The sequence below is a fragment of the Gavialis gangeticus genome, unplaced genomic scaffold, assembly GCF_001723915.1.
Source record: "Gavialis gangeticus isolate Ggan-Ray unplaced genomic scaffold, GavGan_comp1, whole genome shotgun sequence".
NCBI classification, from domain to species: Eukaryota; Metazoa; Chordata; order Crocodylia; family Gavialidae; genus Gavialis; species Gavialis gangeticus.
This window is the reverse complement of record NW_017729030.1, coordinates 51,110,379-51,129,819: the sequence shown is the minus strand read 5'-3', so window position 1 is coordinate 51,129,819 and position 19,441 is coordinate 51,110,379. Positions and strand designations below refer to the sequence as shown.

The window sequence follows — 19,441 nt, the reverse complement described above, 5'->3', positions numbered from 1 at the left end:
TGTATTTATGCAGTTACCTAAATTTAGGGTTATATTTTTTCACCCATGTATTCCACTCTTTTTCCCATATATGAAGAGAGAATTCTGTTGTCTGTTTGGGAGGTGGCTGGCAATGAAAGCAGAAATTTTTTCAATGTTCTGTATAACATCAGTCTGTACTGGATTGGTAACATCTTCCATGTTCAGCTAAGCTGTAGAGCAGTATCTATGGCCTCAGCACAAAGTCGAATTGAAGCCAAAGATGTTTCCCATGAACTAGACAAAGACAGTTGTACCTCCTGAGGAGCCAGCTCCTGCCCTTGACTTAAACCAGTATAGTTTTAAATCAGGTCTCTGTTCCTGAAAAGTCTCTATTTTCAGTGCCATGTATCACAGTCAGTTTGCTCTCTGAGTGATACTGAACTGCAGACAAAGATTTCAGGTTATCCATATGTTTACTTTAATCTAGATGTTAAAAGTTTTTGCACTAGAAGCTTGGTACTTCATTTCCAGGTTCCTGTGTCTTGGCGTTTCTTTTAGTTACTATCAGTCACACCAATTGTTTAGTTTTTATTCCAAAGTCAACTGATTAACGAGTGAGATTTAAAATGTTGTAGCTTTGTTGCTGTCAATAAAAAGTGTAGAAAAAAAAAGTAGTATCCTGAATCAGAAAGCTTTTTGCCTAGCATAGATGAAAAGTTTGAGTTCTTCCTTGGATACTACATGTGACCTAAGTGACAGATTTAGGAATGTTTCCTTTTTTATTTTTTTAGTATTATTTTTGTCTCAATCTGACACAGATAAAGTTTATAGCAAAGTGACAGTGAAAACAACTCTAGATTTTTCTATTCCTAACTTCAAAAATTCTTTTTTCCTATAACTGAAACTACTTGAATGTAATTTAGTTAAGTTAGCAGGTTGTGACATATGCTAAACCAAAAATTAATTTTTGAATATACATCTTTTTTCTATATTAAATTTCAGCCTCATTAAATAATGCGTAAGTCTCATAAAGGTTCCCCTCAATTGCCTACAGAATGCCCATATCAGCCTGATGTGTCTATAGCTTGATTCCCTGGCCATTCTCAGTGTAATTAATATAACACTGGAAGACGTTCTGTATGCTGCTGCCATGGTGAAAAGTCTGTAAAAGTCCAGTCAGCTGAAGTGGAATGATATCCAGAAAAATGCTGTTAGTTATTAGGTGTTATGACTAGATCTGATTGAAACTCAGCATTTCTGTTCCACAGGTTCATAAAATTAGAAATTTTGTAATTTTCTATAAAAGGAAACTTAAAAAAAAATGTTTGGGTCGTGAGACACCGAACTTCTCTGGTTTCTGTCCTGATCCTAAGATACCCAGTACTGCAGTGGAGATATAGCAGTAGACTCTGGGGATGTCTATACACATGCTCCAATGCGTTCTAATTAGAACACATTGGAGCAGACTTGATTGAGTCTGCTCTGCGTTTTAATTAGAACATTTCAGCATCACTACAGCATCACATGTATAAGCCCCCATGGGTTTAAAAATGGCTGCTGGGGCGCTTTAGCTAAAGCTCGTTGAATGAGCTTCAGATAAAGCATCCTGTGAGGGCTTAATACATGTGATGCTGCAACATTTTAATTAGAGTGGTTCTCTCGGTAACCGCTTTAATGAAAATGCCCTTCTTCCACCCACTCAGGAACAGAGAGCCTGAGTGACTGCAGTGCTTGCCTGAGGTTTCTACAATGTATCGCACCAGTCTGGGGAAAGGTGCTTCTAAGCAGCTCTACTCATCTGCTCCCATCTGCATGATCAAACCTGGAAATGCACTGGTGATTTTGCTTGAGGAACATCCCATTATAGGCACCTCCACTGCCATACTTTCTGGTTTGGCTCATGACAATCAAAGTGGGTGGGTGGGGAATGCTTGAGTGTGTCCATCTCCAAACAGTTTTTTCCAACTATTTGTGTTGATCTAATAAAAGATACCAGATTTACCTGGAGAAGCTTGTCTGCCCATCTCAACCTTGCATGAATATAATGCAGCCACATCTTAATATCGTCTGTTACCTATATAGAATAAAAGGCTCTTTTATAGGAAATTTTGGGAATATTTGGACATATTCACATTATGCTCCCCCCGCCCCACAGCAAACCCCAACCAATCTTTTGGTAGCTAAATGCCTTATGTTTTCTTATAGCAGCTCGCTTAAGTGCATGACTCCTATCCTACAAACACATTGGTAGTCCCAATGAAACAATGAAACTACTAATATGATGGATTTCTAGATTTTAGACCCCATTGTAAATTAGTGTTAATTGTTGATATTGATGAGGTTAAAATGAAGTTAATTTGTAACATATAGAATTGCATCTATTTTTTTGTATGTAGTGGCCATGCTTAAATATATTCCTTAGAGTAAAAGGCACTCTTTTTAAAAACATATTTTAAAAATAAAAATGGCCTATATCTTAAATCTGATTAAAACCATGCATAGAGCTCTCTTTTATGTATCATCTTATTTGATTTTAATTTGTTCTCACGTTCACAGTAAAAAAAAAAATTGGTTTCATCTTAAAGTGCATCTTACATTTGAAGAAATAGGGTATGCCAATTTTGCTATAGAAAATTACTGTTTGCTGTTATTCTTTCATCTCCCTATGATTACTACAGTGTTTAGATATCTATACTGCACATATGAAGCAGCAATTTTTTTTCTGAGGCAATTACAAATTTTAAGGGTGAGCACCTAAGAATTCAAGTGCTGTGATTACTGGGAGATGTTTTGCAAATTTGTCTATCTGTTTTGTTCTTAGCATATAGTAATACAAATTGAAGTTAAGATTAAAACTATGATTTTGAAAGGAAACATGGCCTTCACCGTAGAAATATATACCAGCTGCTTCACTATACTATTTAAAACTACAAAATAACAATTATAGACAGAGTGCTTCACTTGCCAAATGATGCACAAGTGCTTGAGACTTTTTTCTGAATGTGGTACTGGTTTATGCTTGTTTTTTTAGTAGATTATAAAAATGTAGATGGGATCTTAAAGGAATTAGATTCCAAAATACATTTTCTCTGCAGCGTTGCTTGTACAATATTCATTTTGTTCTAAAATGTATTTTTCATAATCGTTTAGTATTCCAAACAACTCCTAAAACATATCTTAATACTGTATTGCTGTTTAAAAAGCAAAAAATAATCTTTTTTAAAGGTCCTCCCAGTGTTGAAGATTTTTAATCCTCAGTATTGGCTTTTCTAGGAAAAAGATTACATCTCCTTTTTATAGTTCATGAGTAAAGATTTGCTCCTTTTAAATTACCTGCTTATTTCCTCTTTTGTCTAGACGGATACAGGTTTTTGCCTTGTTTTCTGGTGTGTTGTTTATGGAGTCTAGAAGCAGTAAAACATGAAAAAATTGGCAGTGTATTTCTGAGCTGGATTGTAAAAAATGATATCCAAAGCTGAGTGATACAGTCCATACAATCAGAGATGTACAAGAGTTGCCACTGCCTGCTATATTTCATGGTTAACCTAATTTGTAAAATACAGTAGATAACATCACATACATTTACTGGCATTACTGGCACGAAGATAACATTGCTTATGCAAGGAACTACCAATTGTGCGCAAAGTTTTAAGGTCAATTTCAAGCTTCTAAAATTTGTATCATGCAGAGAGAGATCTGCTGTCTTCCTCTCTCCTTCCTGAAAGGTTTCCAAAGCAGTCCTTAAGTTAATAAAGGGCTGTCCACCTTCTGAGCTGCTGAGGGCCACACACTTCATGGACCACAAAAGCAGGCACTGAACCAGTAGAGGCCATGGGCCACTGGGGCCACGCTCTGCATTTTCCTCAGCTTCATCATATGACCCCTTACCTCCCCCACCATTGCACCGTGTGCCCTGGTGCCCACCTGCTATATTGTACATCTGCCTACTGTATGAAGAGCCCCAGAATCCCTCCTTTGGTGCACTGTATGCCCAGGTTCCATACCGGCCCCCTGTCCCCTACAGCCTGCCCCTATCCCTTACCTTCCCTCCTCACTAAACCAGATGCCTGAGCTTCCCACCTCACTTAAGCCCCCTGGTCACAAGCTTTCTTGCTGTACCACAGCTCTCAGGCTCCCTGAGCTGCAATCTGCACCAGCCTGTCCCTTCATGCAGGGAAGGGGAAGATGGAGGGAGAGAGAGCCCAGAGACCCTGGCTGCTTCAGCAGCTGGAGCAATGGGCGGAGTGGGCAGCCCTGTGGGAGCCTGGGGGCCGCACTTTAACCGATTGTGGCCTGTGGGCCACCAGTTGGACAGCCCTTGTTTAATATATATCTGATAACAGATTAGATTATTTTAGATTTATTTTCGCTTGTGTTCACTAGAATATATCTGAAAAAAATGTAATGAAACTTTAAAATACAATTGGTTACCTTTGTGTCTTAAAATACAAGGTCAGCATCTAAAGAGTTAATATCTTATTAGGAGGACAGGAAATCTGGCAACTATTGCAGAAACTAGACCTAATGGTGCACACAAACAATTTGTCAGTCTTTGTAAATGTGAATAGCTCTCCACAAAGTGGCTGCTTTTGCTTTGTTTGAACAGGCTAAACTTTTCCTTTTTGGACTTTAAATCTTAGAAGTGTAATGTGATCCACATATTCAATCAAAATCATTTAATTCAAAGCATATTTTGATTGGAACACAGTTGACATGGAAAGAAACTTTAGAATAAAATAAGTTGAAAGGACTTTCTATCATATATTTAGCAGGAAAATTTGAAACAGTTCTAATTAGACTGAAAAAAATCAGCCGCCTTTGTTGTAATTTACAAAGGTCATATATCAATGGTAAGGCAACATTACCAACCAGTATTTGAGATGCAGCACATGCAAACATAATAGATCACTTGGTTTTTCATATGTTGTGTGCCACCTAAAATATCATACTTAACACATTTAAGCTGGTTATCCAATACTTTTGTGTGGCTGTTGACACCATAAAGATATCAGATCAAATTATGTTGTGTGTTTAAAGTTTCTAGAACCCTAATTATATCTATCATGTCCATACATAAGCATTTTTATTATGAATTGAAAAATTTATAAAGATTAAACTTAATTTTGAGTAATCACAATGGCATCGCTTGTTTTAAAGTGGAATGAAAATATTTTTTTTTTGCCCTCTGATGGCTGTTCATAGCTGATTCATATTTGCACATCTAATACTAATGTTCTATGAGATTTGAAGCAGCATAATTTTTGTCAAATTATTCTAGTGCTTAAAACTATATTTACAGGAATAAAACAGTATGCACCTAATTCCCTTTGCATATTTAAAAGTAGTCTTGTCCTCAGTTAGATGGTTTGCACTTTTATTTTTGCCACCTGTAACTATTTAATACAACAAAAATTTGCACAGATCTTTAAACAGAAAATATAATTATATCCAATACAATAACATTGGTATAACTCTTATTTTAAAGATACTGGTATGGTTTAAATAGCATTTTGTATGGTATGACCTCTTACCTACTCTAAACCAGAAAAAAAATGAGAGAAGGGATTAAAGCTAGAGGTAGCTAAGTATAGTTTAGAAATATATGCCTAGATTACTTGGACTTCTGATTCTAGAAGTACAAATTCTGTGGGAATCTGGTGTACTGTTCAGCGAATGACAGAAAGAAAGCCATTTCTTACTTGACCAGCATATTTCAGATTTGACCAGATTTTGGTACACCGTTTTTCTAAGATAAACACATAAAATGCTGTTTTCAGTTAAAATATTTTCTGTTAATTGCTTTTAGGAAACAGGAAATAAATAGCCATATAGTGAGTCACAAAATTCAGAATTATATTTCAAGGCATAGTTTTATTTGCATTTTATTTAATGCCACTGAACTTTGCATTTGAATTATAGGTAGGTATTAATAATCTGGAAGTTTTCTTGGAAGATCAAAGCTTCAATTTGTTGATGTTTTGAAGCATTTCTGCCTTGGGAATGGACAAATGGAAGTTACTAATAGGTGTTTGTGTTTGACATCTGTATACTGTACTTTTTAGCATATCTCAAGTGTTTTAGTCTCTGCCTAATAGATCTCATTAAAAAAACAGATATCAGCCCCTAGACAGTTTGTCAAAGCAAATATGGGTCCCACTGGACTAAATTGACAGTTTGTGTGTGGCTTCACATGACAGTCTTTTCAAGGTCTTATTTGATCCTTAACAATTGGGCATTAGCCGCTGATTTATTTTACAATAACTCAATAGAGTTGAATATTACTGTATGGTGCTGGACATTTTAGTGGATTTTCTTGTTTTACAAATTTTACTCAGAGCACACACTGGGTGTACATGATATATCCTGCTTGCTGTGGGAGTACTAACAATTGATTGGTTAGTTTTAAGAGCAGCGTGGGAAGAACGTTAGTATCCCATAGCTGCATACCATATTTAACTCTAGCCTTAATGAGGACTGTCTGTCCTAGATGTTTGAATAATCCTAAATGTTTAGCATTCCATGTCCTCCATTTTTTTTCTTGTAATGGAGTAATATTGGGTGAATAATAATAATAATGATAACAATAATCACAAAACCAGCAACAACTATATCTTCTCTTTAAAATGATCATTGTCAGGGAATATACTGGATTTACTTTGTAGTTTATGAATGTTATAAATTGCATGTATTAAACATTTTTTACAGATTTTTGATGCATTTTAGTTGTTATAGTTTGGGATTATATTTTGTTGTCTGTCTTAAAATTGGGTTTGTTTTTTAATCATTTTGTAATCCAATTACTTTTTTTCATTGCATTGATGTGATCTCATCCCTCTCTTTCTACATCAAAGTCAGAAATTTCCAATGAGCAAAACAAAACTCTTAACTCAAAATGACAGAAAAAGCTTATTTATCATGTAAAATGGTGTGTGTATTATTTGGCATTTCGTACAGTTTCCCAGGTAGTAATATTTATCTTAGTCATTTTTTGTTTAACCTCCACATTTATGTCCTGAGAATTGGAGAAAGATGCTTGAAAATGGTTCAGAGTAATAGAAAGGGAAAGACCAAGAAGAGTATTTTGTGTTTCATTATTATTCTGAGTTCTGAGTCTAATTAATTTACAAAAAATACTTTTACCTTAATCTTGGAAAAAAGTTAAAAATTTAGGATGACTAGGAACAACTGTAGGAATAAGTGGCCGTTTTTTTTTAAGGGATGTCAGATTTACATATTTGGTAATCTGAGGAGACTGCAGAGCAAAATTACTGTAGTTATCCATGCCTGTATGTTTTATGGATGTAATATGACCATATAATATGTTTTTATTTCGTATACCCTCTAGGAACCATGCCCATTGAAAAAACAAAACACAATCAAGCTCTGTGCATATTAAACAAGATGAAAATCATAAGTCTTTAAAACAAAAATGCTTTTCTGAGATCAAAGAGGTAAAGCAGAAATAATAAATATGTTCCAGTGTTTAAAGGATTTGTTAAGATAGCAACAAAATAATTCATATAGTCATCATTTCCCTGAGCCTTGTAGATTTTTATTGCTCCATATCATAGCACTCTGGACACTCAAGAGACTCCTGACTGGTTTTATCTTATTAAACAATTTTGAAATCATTAATTTTTAATTGGCTTGCTTGTTTGTTTTTATAGTTTTAATTGCGTGTCTCTGTGTATATGAACTTAATATATTTTTTATTTAAAGTACTAGTCAGAATACTACTACATAAATGAGAGTAAGTCCTGCATAAGCATATCTATTATAAGATTTTTCTATATGGTCATCTTGTAGAATGTGACATGCTATCGGGTAATCCATTTAAGAGGATGTTTTTAGTAGCTGAGCATCTGAATTAAAAATATGAGCTGGAAGATATGTACAGGTCTTTTCTTGATTGAAAGTTCTAATTAAGTGAATCGAGGAAAATTAACTGAAATTAGCTGTCAGAAAGTCGCATTTAAATGAGTGATGAGCTAGTCTGGCAGTAAACATTTAAATGATATAAATTGCCATTTAAGTGTATGGTTTAATGTTTGTCATGCATTAATGTGACATGAGACTGCAGTGACAATCAAGCAGCTTGCTCTAATTTGAACATATTTAGGGCTTTTGTGCAGAGTGCACCACACAAATTAAGACAATTGCTGTTTTTATGTGTCAATTTAAATGTTTTCAGGCTTCAGTTAATGAAACAAACCTATCATTTTTGTGTGCAAATTACAGTGTGTTTTTTCAAGTTTTTGTATTCATTTTAACTTCCTCTATTCAAAATTAGACTTTTTTTTTTTTTTTTTACAAAACTGGCATTCTTTTTGCAAGTCAAATAGAATATCAGACTTCTTTATATTGTTTAATATGCACTTATTAAAATTAGAGAGGGAATACTGTGTGAGGCAGCATCCTATGAGTTATTTAATTATTTAATTCAGTTAGATAAATCTATTTCTCTCGAAGAAATGCTCCCACCCACTCCTATAGCCTAGATCCTCATCCATGCAAGTGAGAGTTAGGTCTTTATGAGACTTTGGCCTGTTTCCTTACATCCCACATGTTCAGAAATTGAGAACGTTCTCCATGTCCCTGTGCTTTGGTTTGAGCCTTTGGCTGTTTGAGGAATGAGCTAAAATGTTCTAAAGGTTTCGTGCCAAAAACAGCAGCTCACAGGATGGACCCATTTGAATAATAATGAATGAGAAATCTCGTATCATGAAATCATGTGGGTGTACCAGCAGCAACTAGCAACTTTTTTTTGTGATTATGTTCATGAAGGCAGGCTTGACTTTGTGGTTGAAAGTTGTTTAATGCAATCATGCGCTCGATCTACAGCTTGCAGGCCAGATTTAGTGCCCAACATGACCAGATCCAGCCAGTGGCACAGAAGATCAGCAACAAGCAGTTCAGCCTGGTACATCCCCTTTTCTGCCCTGTGCAATACCACACGTTTCTTTCTCAGCTGTCTCTGTCTCCCCTCCATTATGACAGCCTCCTTTCTCCCTCTTCCCCTCTCTTTCCTCCCCTCTCTCTGGCTTTGGCAGCCACCTTCCTTCTCCTTCTCTCCTGCTCTATTCCCTACCAGAGGGAAGGGGTACCCTGCGGTGCAGCTGGTCTCAAGTGCCCAGCCCACCTAAAAGGTTGAGTTTCATTGATTTAGTGCAGGGATGCTCAACTTCTGGCCTGTGGGGCAGATCTGGCCCATAGCACCATGTTATCTGGCCTGTATAGCTCCCTATGGGTCTGGAAATTTTTTCCCCACCAAATTTTCAGGCCCATGAGGAACCCTAAGGCCTGCACAGTGGATATGGTGCCTGATCCAAGTATGCAGGGCAGGCTGGGGTGGCACAAGTTGTATGTCAAACTAGAGGCAAGGCTTTTCATATGGTCTCCTACAACTTTCTCACCAGCTAACTAAGGAAGTATGAGTTAAATGAATGGCTTGTAAGGTGGATATAAAACTGGCTGGATTGTTGGGCCCAAATGGTAGTAATCAATGGCTCAATATCTAGTTGACAGCTGGTATCAAGTGGAGTGCTCCAGGGTTTGGTCCTGGGGCCGGTTTTGTTCAGTATCTTTATCAACCATCTGGCTTGGACCAACTGGCTGGGCAGCACCTCTGCCGAGAAGGACCTGGGGATTACAGTGGACAATAAGATGAGTATCGGCCAACAGCATGCCTTTGTTGTGAGGAAAGCTAATGGCATACTGAGCTGCATTAATAGGAGTGTTGCCAGCAGAATGAGGGAAGTGATTATTCCCCTCTGACTCTGGTGAGAGCACATCTGTAATACTGTTGTCTAGTTTGGGGGCCCCACCACAGAAAGGATATGGACAAATTGGAGAGAGTCCAGTGGAGGGCAACAAAATGGTTAAGGGCTGAGGTTCATGACTTCTGAGGAGAGTCTGAGGGAACTGGCCTTATTTAGTCTGGAGAAGAAAAGACTGAGAGGGGATTTAATAGCAGCCTTCAACTACCTGAAGGTTACTGACAAAGAGGATGGAGCTAGACTGTTTTCAGTGGTGTCAGATGACAGAACAAAGAGCAATGGTCTCAGGTTGCAGGAAGGGAAGTTTAGCTTAGATTTTAGGAAACGCTCTTTCGCTTGAAGTGGATAGTAAAGCACTGGAACAGGCTACCCAGCGAGGCTGTGAAATGTCCATCCTTGGAGGTTTTTCATACTTAGCTAGGCAAAACCTTGGTTGGGATGATTTAGGTGTGAATGGTCCTGCTTTGAGCAGAGGGTTGGACTAGATTACCTTCTGAGGTCCCTTCCAACCCTATTTTTTTGTTTCTTTGATTCGAAGACCACTGGGGCAGGAGGGGGTGGCACCAGGCCCCCAACCCTGGGCTGTGGTGAGGGGCAGGGCAGGGCAGGGGGCAGTGCTGGGCCCCAGGGCCTGATCCTGGAATTCAGGGCTTAATCTGGCCACAGGGCCAAAAGGTTGCGCATCAGTGCATCAAGAATCTCAAGAACTTGCATTGATTTTTGATCTGGAAGTGTCTGGGGTATATAAATTAGTATGTACATGCTGTGTTCTTTTTTGGGTATGAGCCTAACTGTCTTGTCATAGGCAGAACATAGACTAATTTTTTACTTCTGTTGAACTTGATTGTGGTAAGCCAAAGACCTGGAGATTATACAGTTTTAGTTTCCAGCCAATAGATGTATATGCTTGCTAAATATAACATTTAAATTTGCTGACTAGCATAAAAATGGTAGCAGTTCCCAAAACCTCCCTAAAGTTATGTGGTAGTAATCTGCTGTATTGCTATGTGGAGAAGAAATGAACATTTCTTAGCTACCTAGTAGTGTCTGTCTACCTTCTGAGGTTAAGCACTCATGGGCAAATCAAGAAACCACATAAATTTAGGTGGCATATTAGGAACAGCTTTCTGAAAATATGAGGCTGGTTAAGTACTGAAACAGATTGGCTGGAAAAGTTGTGGAATCTCTATCGTTGGGAGTTTTTAAGTTCAGGTTAGACAAACTTTTGTCTGGTATCATTGACATGACTCAAACAAAGGGTTGCACTAGATGACCTCCTGAGGCACCTTCTAGCTCTTTTTTCTGTGTTTCTATGAAATTTATAAGCAGATGGTCTGACCCATCCAATTTTTTTGAAGTCGCTAGCAAATTTAGCAACCCCCATAAACATACACCCTCTTTATAGTTGGCATAGTAAGTACATTACCTTGGTAGCTGTGTTAGAAAGAACAGTCCCAGACAGGTTTAATATGAGCTGCAGTGTTGTTAAATAAGTTTGGTATGTAGAACTAATTATGCTTACTCTTTGTAACACTTCTACTACCATTTGAACAATAAAGTTGTGAAATCTGATGTATGTTGTGGCTTGAGGGAGAAGGCAGAATAGAGTGGCACCTTAGACCACCTCTACATGTTACATGTATTATACAATTACCAATTAATTGATTAATTTAGACTGGCTACATATATAAATTAACTATGGCACCATAAAAAGGCCCAGCCAGCTATAAAATTATTGCTGGAAAATGCATAATAACCTTATAGCTGGTTTCTGTCCAGCTTTAATTTCCACATGTAGCCTGTGACCCCATGGCTGGGAGCCCCGTTAGCTCATAGGAGCTGCTGGCTGTGGGCCAAGCCTGGGAGCTCCCAGCTGATGCTGGCTCCCAGTCATGGGAGAACATGTTCCCATGGTTGAAAGCCCCATCGGATGGCAGTGTGCCCAGCTGCAGGGGTGCACTGTGCACCCCTGTGGTTGGGAGATCGCAGTAGCTATGATGTCCCAGTCGCAGAGGAGGCTCCCAGCTGCAGGAACTTGCTTCCTGCACCAGTGATAAGGCATGATGGGCTCTGATTCACAATCTCACAGTCAGACGTCCTGCTATGCATGTGTAGCATGGCAGGAGCTGCAATTGTGTGGAACATATATTAGATCCCATCACATCTTTACCTACATGTGTAGAGGGCCCTTAGAGAATAGCTAGTTCAGACAGATATAAGTTTTTGTAGCTTTCTCAGATGCTCTAAATGGACTTGCAGAAAGCAAGGGTTCTAAATACAGGGGAATTTAAATACAAAAGATAGGCGGTGACAGTTCTGAGAGGTGGAGGTATGTTGAATAAGTCAATAGACACTTAACTTATTGAGGGACATAGGGGTTGTAAAAGCTAGTCAATGGCAGAAGAATCCAGAGTCAATAGTGAGACTATAACAGATGCTGGTTTGTGGATTCATAGTTTCGTAGTTATTAGGGGCTAGAAGGGACTTTACAGATTATTGGGTCCAGCCCCATTGACCTTGGGCAGGAAAGACTGCTGGGATCAGATGACCCCAGCAAGATGGGTGTCAAGATACTTTATGAAGATTGCCAGTGTGGATGACTGCACCACCTCCGGGGTGGAGCCTGTTTCAAACCCTTGGTACTCGACTTGTAGAGAAATTTTTCCTTATGTCTAGCCTGAAGCAATCCTCAGTCAGCCTATTATTTCTTGTCCTCCCCTGGGGGGTGTTGGTGACTAGATGCTCCCCCAGGCCCTGATGTACGCTCTTGATATACTTACAGGCTGCCACCAAGTCCCCTCTGAGTCTTCTCTTCTCTAGGCTGAACAGTTCCAAGTCTTTCAGCCTGTCCTTGTATGACCTGGTCTTTAGGCCTCTAATCGTGTGCGTGGCTCTCCTTTAGACTCTCTCGAGCTTTTCCACATTCTTCCTGAAGTGCAGCACCCAGAACTGGACGCAGAACTCCAGCTGCAGTCTCACCAAGGCTGAGTAGAGAGGGAGGATGACATCATTAGCCTTGCTCGAGATGCCTCGGTAGATGCATGCCAATGTTTGATTTGCTCTGCTAGCTACAGCATGGTGGCTTCTGTTCATTTTGTTGTCTATCACGACACCCAAGTCTCATTCATATGTGGCGCTAGAAAGCGTAGCACTGCCGAGCCTGTAAGTGTGTTGTGGATTATTTCTCCTCAGGTGGAGCACTTTACATTTGTCCATATTAAATGACATCAGGTTGAGGTCCACCCATCTCATGAGCCTGTCCAGGTCAGCCTGTATTGCCAGCCTGGTTTTGAGCATGACCACTCTCCCCCATAGTTCAGTGTTATCAGTGAACTTTGCTAGTTCGTTTTTAATACCCGAATCCAAATCATGGATGATTTCTAGTTCTGCAGTTTGAGTTTTGCCTTCAAGTCTCTATAGTTTTATTTTCTGAGTACAGTTACTCCGAGGTCAGTGATGTAGTGTGCAGGGCGGTTAGTGGTCTGCCATGGGCTTTTGTTTCTTTCTGTAATTGATGGCAAAATGGCATCATTTCATTGCTTTGTGTAGAGATCATCCTGTCTATCCAATGCAGACAGCATGGAGTCACTGTAAGTAGGTGATAACATATATGAGCAGGTAGAGGAACAAGTGAATGATCCTGGGCTGTTATAATTTGTTTGGTCAAGGGGTGATGTTATCTGTGCTGATGAGAGGGCACACCTGGCATCTGGGTCTGTAGTAAGGCCTAATGGCTTGGTGAGAATTGAAGTTAGTGTAGCCTTTGGGGGGGGAAAGACAGCCCTCCAACCTCAAATGATCTCTCTCCAGCAACATCCCAGGCTATCTTTTACATGTCCAAAGAGCAAAAGCTACCTAGCAGCTGTTTTTTGTATCCCAGCCACTGGAATCCCCTTTCCCTTTTGGTTCCTAGGAGGCAGAACAGGTGGCCTACATGGCTGGTTTTCATTGCACTGCCTTGCCCCAGCTAAGGCATTACTAATTTTTGTACAATTTCTCTGAAATATTATTAGTAATGTTCCCATTACTGCTAAAGGTATCTCCCTAACCCATTTTTGAATATTTGGTTTTCTCAAAGATAATGTATGTTGCATTTTGTTACAGGCCTTGGAGAGTGAGTTTGTTTCATGCCAGCTTCACCAGTGGATTGATCTAATTTTTGGCTACAAACAGCAAGGGCCAGAGGCTGTCCGATCCCTGAATGTATTCTACTATTTAACCTATGAAGGAGCAGTGAATTTGAGTTCGATAACAGAGCCTGTATTGAGAGAGGTAAGTGTTCATTAAAAACTGGAGGAAAAAAATCTTGCTTAAACACTGCCATTTTCATTCAATAAAGGATTCCAACTTTATCAGTAGTTCTTCAGATCTCTGATTTTCTGGGGAAGCTTGGCTGTAGACCAGTGAGGCCCAAGAGCTTCAAGTCCTGAATGTTAGTCACTAAATTTCACAAAACGTGTGGACGCTTCTGCAAATGGTGGTCTTAATCTCTCTCTGCCTACATTCTGGATGCATTAAAAACTAAAGAAAAAATAAGTGTGAAGTAATTGGTTCATTTTCATATGTACTGTTTGTCCTGTGTACTAAGTCTAAGATCTCATGAAAAAGTGTATGATGAATTTCTGTTTTATAATATATTCAAATTATGAGAATTTTTATATTTGACCTCTTCCTTAACTATTGTGTTATCAGCTTTGCAACCTTAATAACTTTCTTTTATGAACTTTCATACTCTTTTATACTCCTGTTATACTACTCTTTTATAACTTTCTTTTCATATGTAGCATACATAGAATTCCATATAACTATAGAATGATCTCCTTTATTCTTCTTTGGTCTTGCTATGGTGTCATATTAAAACTTAAAAATGTTGTATTTTATAGGAAAAAGGAAAATGATACATCTTAAAATGATAATACCCCATGTTAGTATAACAGAAATCATATATGTGGGAACAATTGCAGGATTAGGCAAAAATTTATTTTCTAAAATATTCCTTGGAACTCCTGCCAAATATTGCTTTGTGGATTTAAAAAGGTATAGCTTTTGTTAAAAATACAAAATGGTTCATGATGGACTTTGCTGCTTTTGTTCAGGACAGTAAATTTGAACCAAACATAATCATATGTATATTAACTATAGAAAAAAATGTGACTTTTATAACATGTTTTAAAATTAAAGACACTGAGAACAGATGTGGACAAAGACACTGTTCTATTAAAAAGCATAGCTAAATATAAATACCAGAAGGAAATATTCAGTTGAAGTGGAAAAAGGAATATTTGATTATGGAATTTCCACACTCAAGCATTCATTATAGAATTTAAAAATATATTAGGTTTTCAGTTTTGCGGTGTAATATTTATTGAAAGAGATATCAAAGCAGGGTCTAGTAGCCATTTCAATAAATAAATAGTTCCAAATTGCTACTTTACCTGCACATACAGAAAATCTGACCTCCAGGTGAAACTTAGCTAACAGCAAAATACTGCTGAAACTCATTATTTTTTTCATTTCAATAATTATATTTTTCACTGTACAATGACTAGGAAACACCTCGTTGAAAAGATTAGTTAGTAGACTCCTGAAGTAGCGCAAAGGTTTAAGAGTGTGGTGGAAAAAATCCAAATGTGATTCTATTGCTTGGGCTTAAAAATATTTATTTATTTTTAATTTTCATTGAAGTTAGTTTTGTTTTATATAGGATATATGAAATTTAGTTGCTATTAAGAATGGATCTTTTTCTAAAAAGAAAATACTGAATATGCTAAGACTGGTTGACATTAGTGGTACAAGAAATATGTGCTATAAATCTAATTTTTACCTTGTATTTCTCTCTTAGGATATTTTTTCTTCTAATGTTAACTTCCTAGTGGTTTATACGTGTAATAGAGAAGCATAAAAATAATCTTTCTGTAAAAGGACATTGAACAATGCAAATAACTGAAGAAAGAGTAATCAGAGTAACAGCCTGCAGCACATTAAACTTTTATGTAGTTTTTAATTTTTCAAGAACAGCTGCATTATCAATATAACTGTGATCCATGTTTACTTACAGTGTAGCCTGAAAAAATCATTTAGGAGCAAAGAAGTTAAAAATCTGTTTAAAACGCTGTTATTTCAGCTTATAGATAGATGTGCCCTTTGTATGAACACACACACAACAGCCTGTTCTCTAAGTAGGAGTCATGATTTTGTACTGGTTTTATCTGATGTAATCCTTGCAATTCTGGCTTGTTGACGACTGCTTTTAAGTTGCTTCATACTGTCTGCACCATAGAAGTGAGTGGCCTAAAAACAGGGGAGGGAAAGAAAAAATATCATGGTTAGGACCACAATGATGGAGTTGTTCAACAAGCATAAGAGATTGCTGAAACTTTTCTGCTCGAGTCAAAAATACATATACAAAAGATCAACAGCAAAATGAGTACTATCAATCAGTATTTGTTTTGAGCATCTTTGCTGTTTGAAGACTTCTCAGCTGCAAAATTTTCCTTAAATATTTTTCAGCAAGCCAAGCAAAAATATTTCTAATAATAAAAATCCTTCAAACAATTTGATATCCCTTTAATGTATCTTTATTTTGTGTAACATGTAATCTCTCTATTATACACACAGGCATTTGTAATAAAAATGCAGTGGCTGATCAGTTGTCATATGTGTATCAATAAGTGTGCAAAGAGAATTCATGAATGTCATCATCAATAGTGAGATATTCTGTCTTTAACTCATGAATGAAGATGAAAGCAATAAAAAAATCAGATTGTGTATATATCTGTGTGCTTAATCAGTCTGTATCTATGTGCTAAATGAATTTATCATGCACCTTTGACAGCTTCACTTTCTTCCTGCCTACTAATCCATCTCCCTGAGGACTTACACTAGCATACCCTATCCTTGAGCAGCTTCAATCACCTGCCAGTTTTGCTTTTAAATCAGGCTGCCAGAAAATGTTTCCTCCTTTTTGCCCTGAAATCATCATAGTCAAGGGGTCAGATGAGTTTCTGGTCTGGCAATTAACAATGTTTTTAGACACAAAAAGGTCAAATATTTTATTAATATACAGGACTAGAGTAAGGAGTTTTATGCTATTACAGGGAGGAACATTTTCAGTTTTTAATGGTTTAGAACACACTTTTTTTAAAAAGACATTTTTCTTTAAATCATAACAATTGTATTAAGTCACAAAAGGCTTTTAGGTCATGCAAGAATTTTAAAAGCTTCTGTAGTCTTGGAAATTTACAAAGTACTAAGAGTCAATAATCTCATGGAAATAAAGTATATTTAAATCACGGGAATATCTCTAAATGGCTTGTGTGAGAGAAAATATACACACCTTCCCAAGGCCACATTAGTAACTAAAAAGTAAGCCCGAAGTGTGTGTATTGATGGTGAATCCTCACATCTGGGTACTGGTAACCTGGTTCTTCATCAGAGGCCACACACAAAATAGTACTGGGAAAAAAACTGGGGAGGGGAGGAATTTAGGCTAATGCAAAATTTCCTCTGGTCTCCTAAACTGCTCCAACTGGCATCACTACTTTTACGGTTAGTCAGGTTACATATATTACAAGAAGGAAACACTGGTCTGGGTAGGAAAACTACCTGATTAAAACCATATTTTAACCTTTTTTTTCAGTTGAAAATGTAGAACTTTTACATCCCTTTATACTGCTGTGAACAATTTTTCCTGCCATTCTTTCTGCCTATGGGAATAAAGGAAGTGAAGTATTTTGAAAGGATCTGACTGCTGTAATAGAAATTCTTAAACTCAAATGCAAACCATGGGCCACATGCTACCTTCTGGCAGATAAACCCATGGGAGTGAAAAGCATGCATAATTTAAAGGCAAATCTCTGGTGGGGGTAGTGCAAGAGAGAGATTGAGCCAGGGCAGCAGGGGGAAAGGGGCCACAGCCAGGATAACGAAGAGATCTAGTGAATCTGCTGGCATGTCTTTGTACATCTTCCATTTTGCTCTCTTGGCTTCCCATTCTTCTAGCTGTTCGGTGTAACAACAGCGCAATTAACTTTGTCCTCTGTGCTCACTTATCTTTTCCGAAAGAGATTCAATGTAGAGGGAAGTGACTGCTTAGTGAGCCATTTGTATTTGCTCTGCAACATAAAAAATTTGCCAGAGGTAATGTTGCATTTAGTACCAACTCTTTGTTCTGTCTTGAATTGTCATATCTAGATCTGTGTCAAGATTTAACCTGGGATGATAGGGACAGCAGAGACTTCTGGCTGCTGGCATGCCACGTATCTTGCAGTCATGTGGCTGCAGTGGCAACTGTTATTTTTCTGCTCTCACCCGTGTTCCTCCGTGCTCCACTAAGTCAGCACTTGGGGCTCCTGACCTGGTCACCTCACCTTAGTTACGCTACTGCAGTAGTGTCCCACATGCATATATCTGTTCTGAAAAAGGGCTTCTTTGGTTTTTGGATGCAAGAGGAAGGTTGCCACACTTGTCTATCTAGATCTACTGATAGTAAATTAAAATTATGTTTTATTTTTTTTAATTAGTAATTTAAATAGTAGACCACTGTTCAACCTTCTGGCCAGACGCCACCAATGGGGGTAGTGTGCAGGGTTGGTCCTCAGGTACAGTCCGGCATGCAGGACCATGTCATCTGGAAATTTGGCAGTATGGGAGTGGCAGCAGCATTAATTGCTGTGGTTCTGGAAGCTGTGACTCTTAATTCTGCCATCACTCCCCTGCCACCAATTTCCAGACCCAGGAGGAGCCCTGCAAGCTGGAGGTCAAGCACTGCTGGTCTAGATACTTTTCACTGGTTTGATTAATTTTCCACACAGTATTTCCTTTGTTTTTACTGCAAATGTAGCTCTTTCCATAATGGCTACACAAGAATGAAAATAGCTGATTGAGTCTTTGCAATTGGCAACTAATCAAGAACTGAAACTTGAGAAATTGCACGAAGTCAGTGGAGAATTTGTTTGATTTAGATATTTCATGATTATATTTCCCAGCACATATCTCCTCAAAAAGCCCCCTTTAAATTGGTGACTGTATGAGGTAGTATATTTAGAGGAAAATAAGCTAATCCCCTTCCCAAAAGCTACTATGTATTATTACAGCACAGAAAATCAATTGCACTTAGATATTTTATTTGACATTGGTATAAGGATAAAAGATATTAAATACATATTGGAGAGCAGGAAAAAAAATGAAGGCTGCTGCTTTTCCCTTTCATTATTATGTTACTAAGATAGACATTAATTGTATCAACTCAAATAAAACTTAGGACTCTGTGGCTAATAGAGTTCACACTTTTACCTCAAAACACTCCCAAGGATGTGCAGGTGAGCAGGTCTGTTAGAGATGGACAGGAACCTTTCTCAAACTGGCAACCACACAACTGTAGAAGTGCAGCCAGTGGACACATCTACACAGGATGTTTACTGTGGGGCTCCCTAATTAGCTCTGCAGTAGTCTCAATATCTACATGTGAGGCCCTGTTTGGCTGCAGGTAACTAACTAACTACACTGCAGATTAGTACTTGTAAATACAGGTACTATCTTGCAGCAGCGTTCTTTGTGTAGCAGTACCCATGTAGATGCTAATGGGGTTTGCTGGGGCACAAGGGTGCTTCAATGCAGGGCTGCCTACTGGCTAGCCCCACACTGGAGCACTCTCATACCCTAGCCAGCCCCTCTGCAGCATGTAGAGCTGGGCCAGAGCAGCC

At 38.2% G+C, this 19,441-nt stretch overlaps 1 protein-coding gene across 11 annotated transcripts in view; it reads left to right on the top strand.

Moving 5' to 3' along the window:
• LRBA (LPS responsive beige-like anchor protein) overlaps positions 1 to 19,441 on the top strand; it is a 760,533-nt gene that overhangs the window by 676,945 nt on the left and 64,147 nt on the right. For all 11 annotated transcript variants that reach the window (XM_019522192.1, XM_019522187.1, XM_019522186.1 and 8 more), the window contains one exon: positions 13,842 to 14,009. In XM_019522192.1, the coding sequence (XP_019377737.1) occupies positions 13,842 to 14,009 (168 nt within the window). The remainder of the gene's footprint in view (positions 1 to 13,841; positions 14,010 to 19,441) is intronic.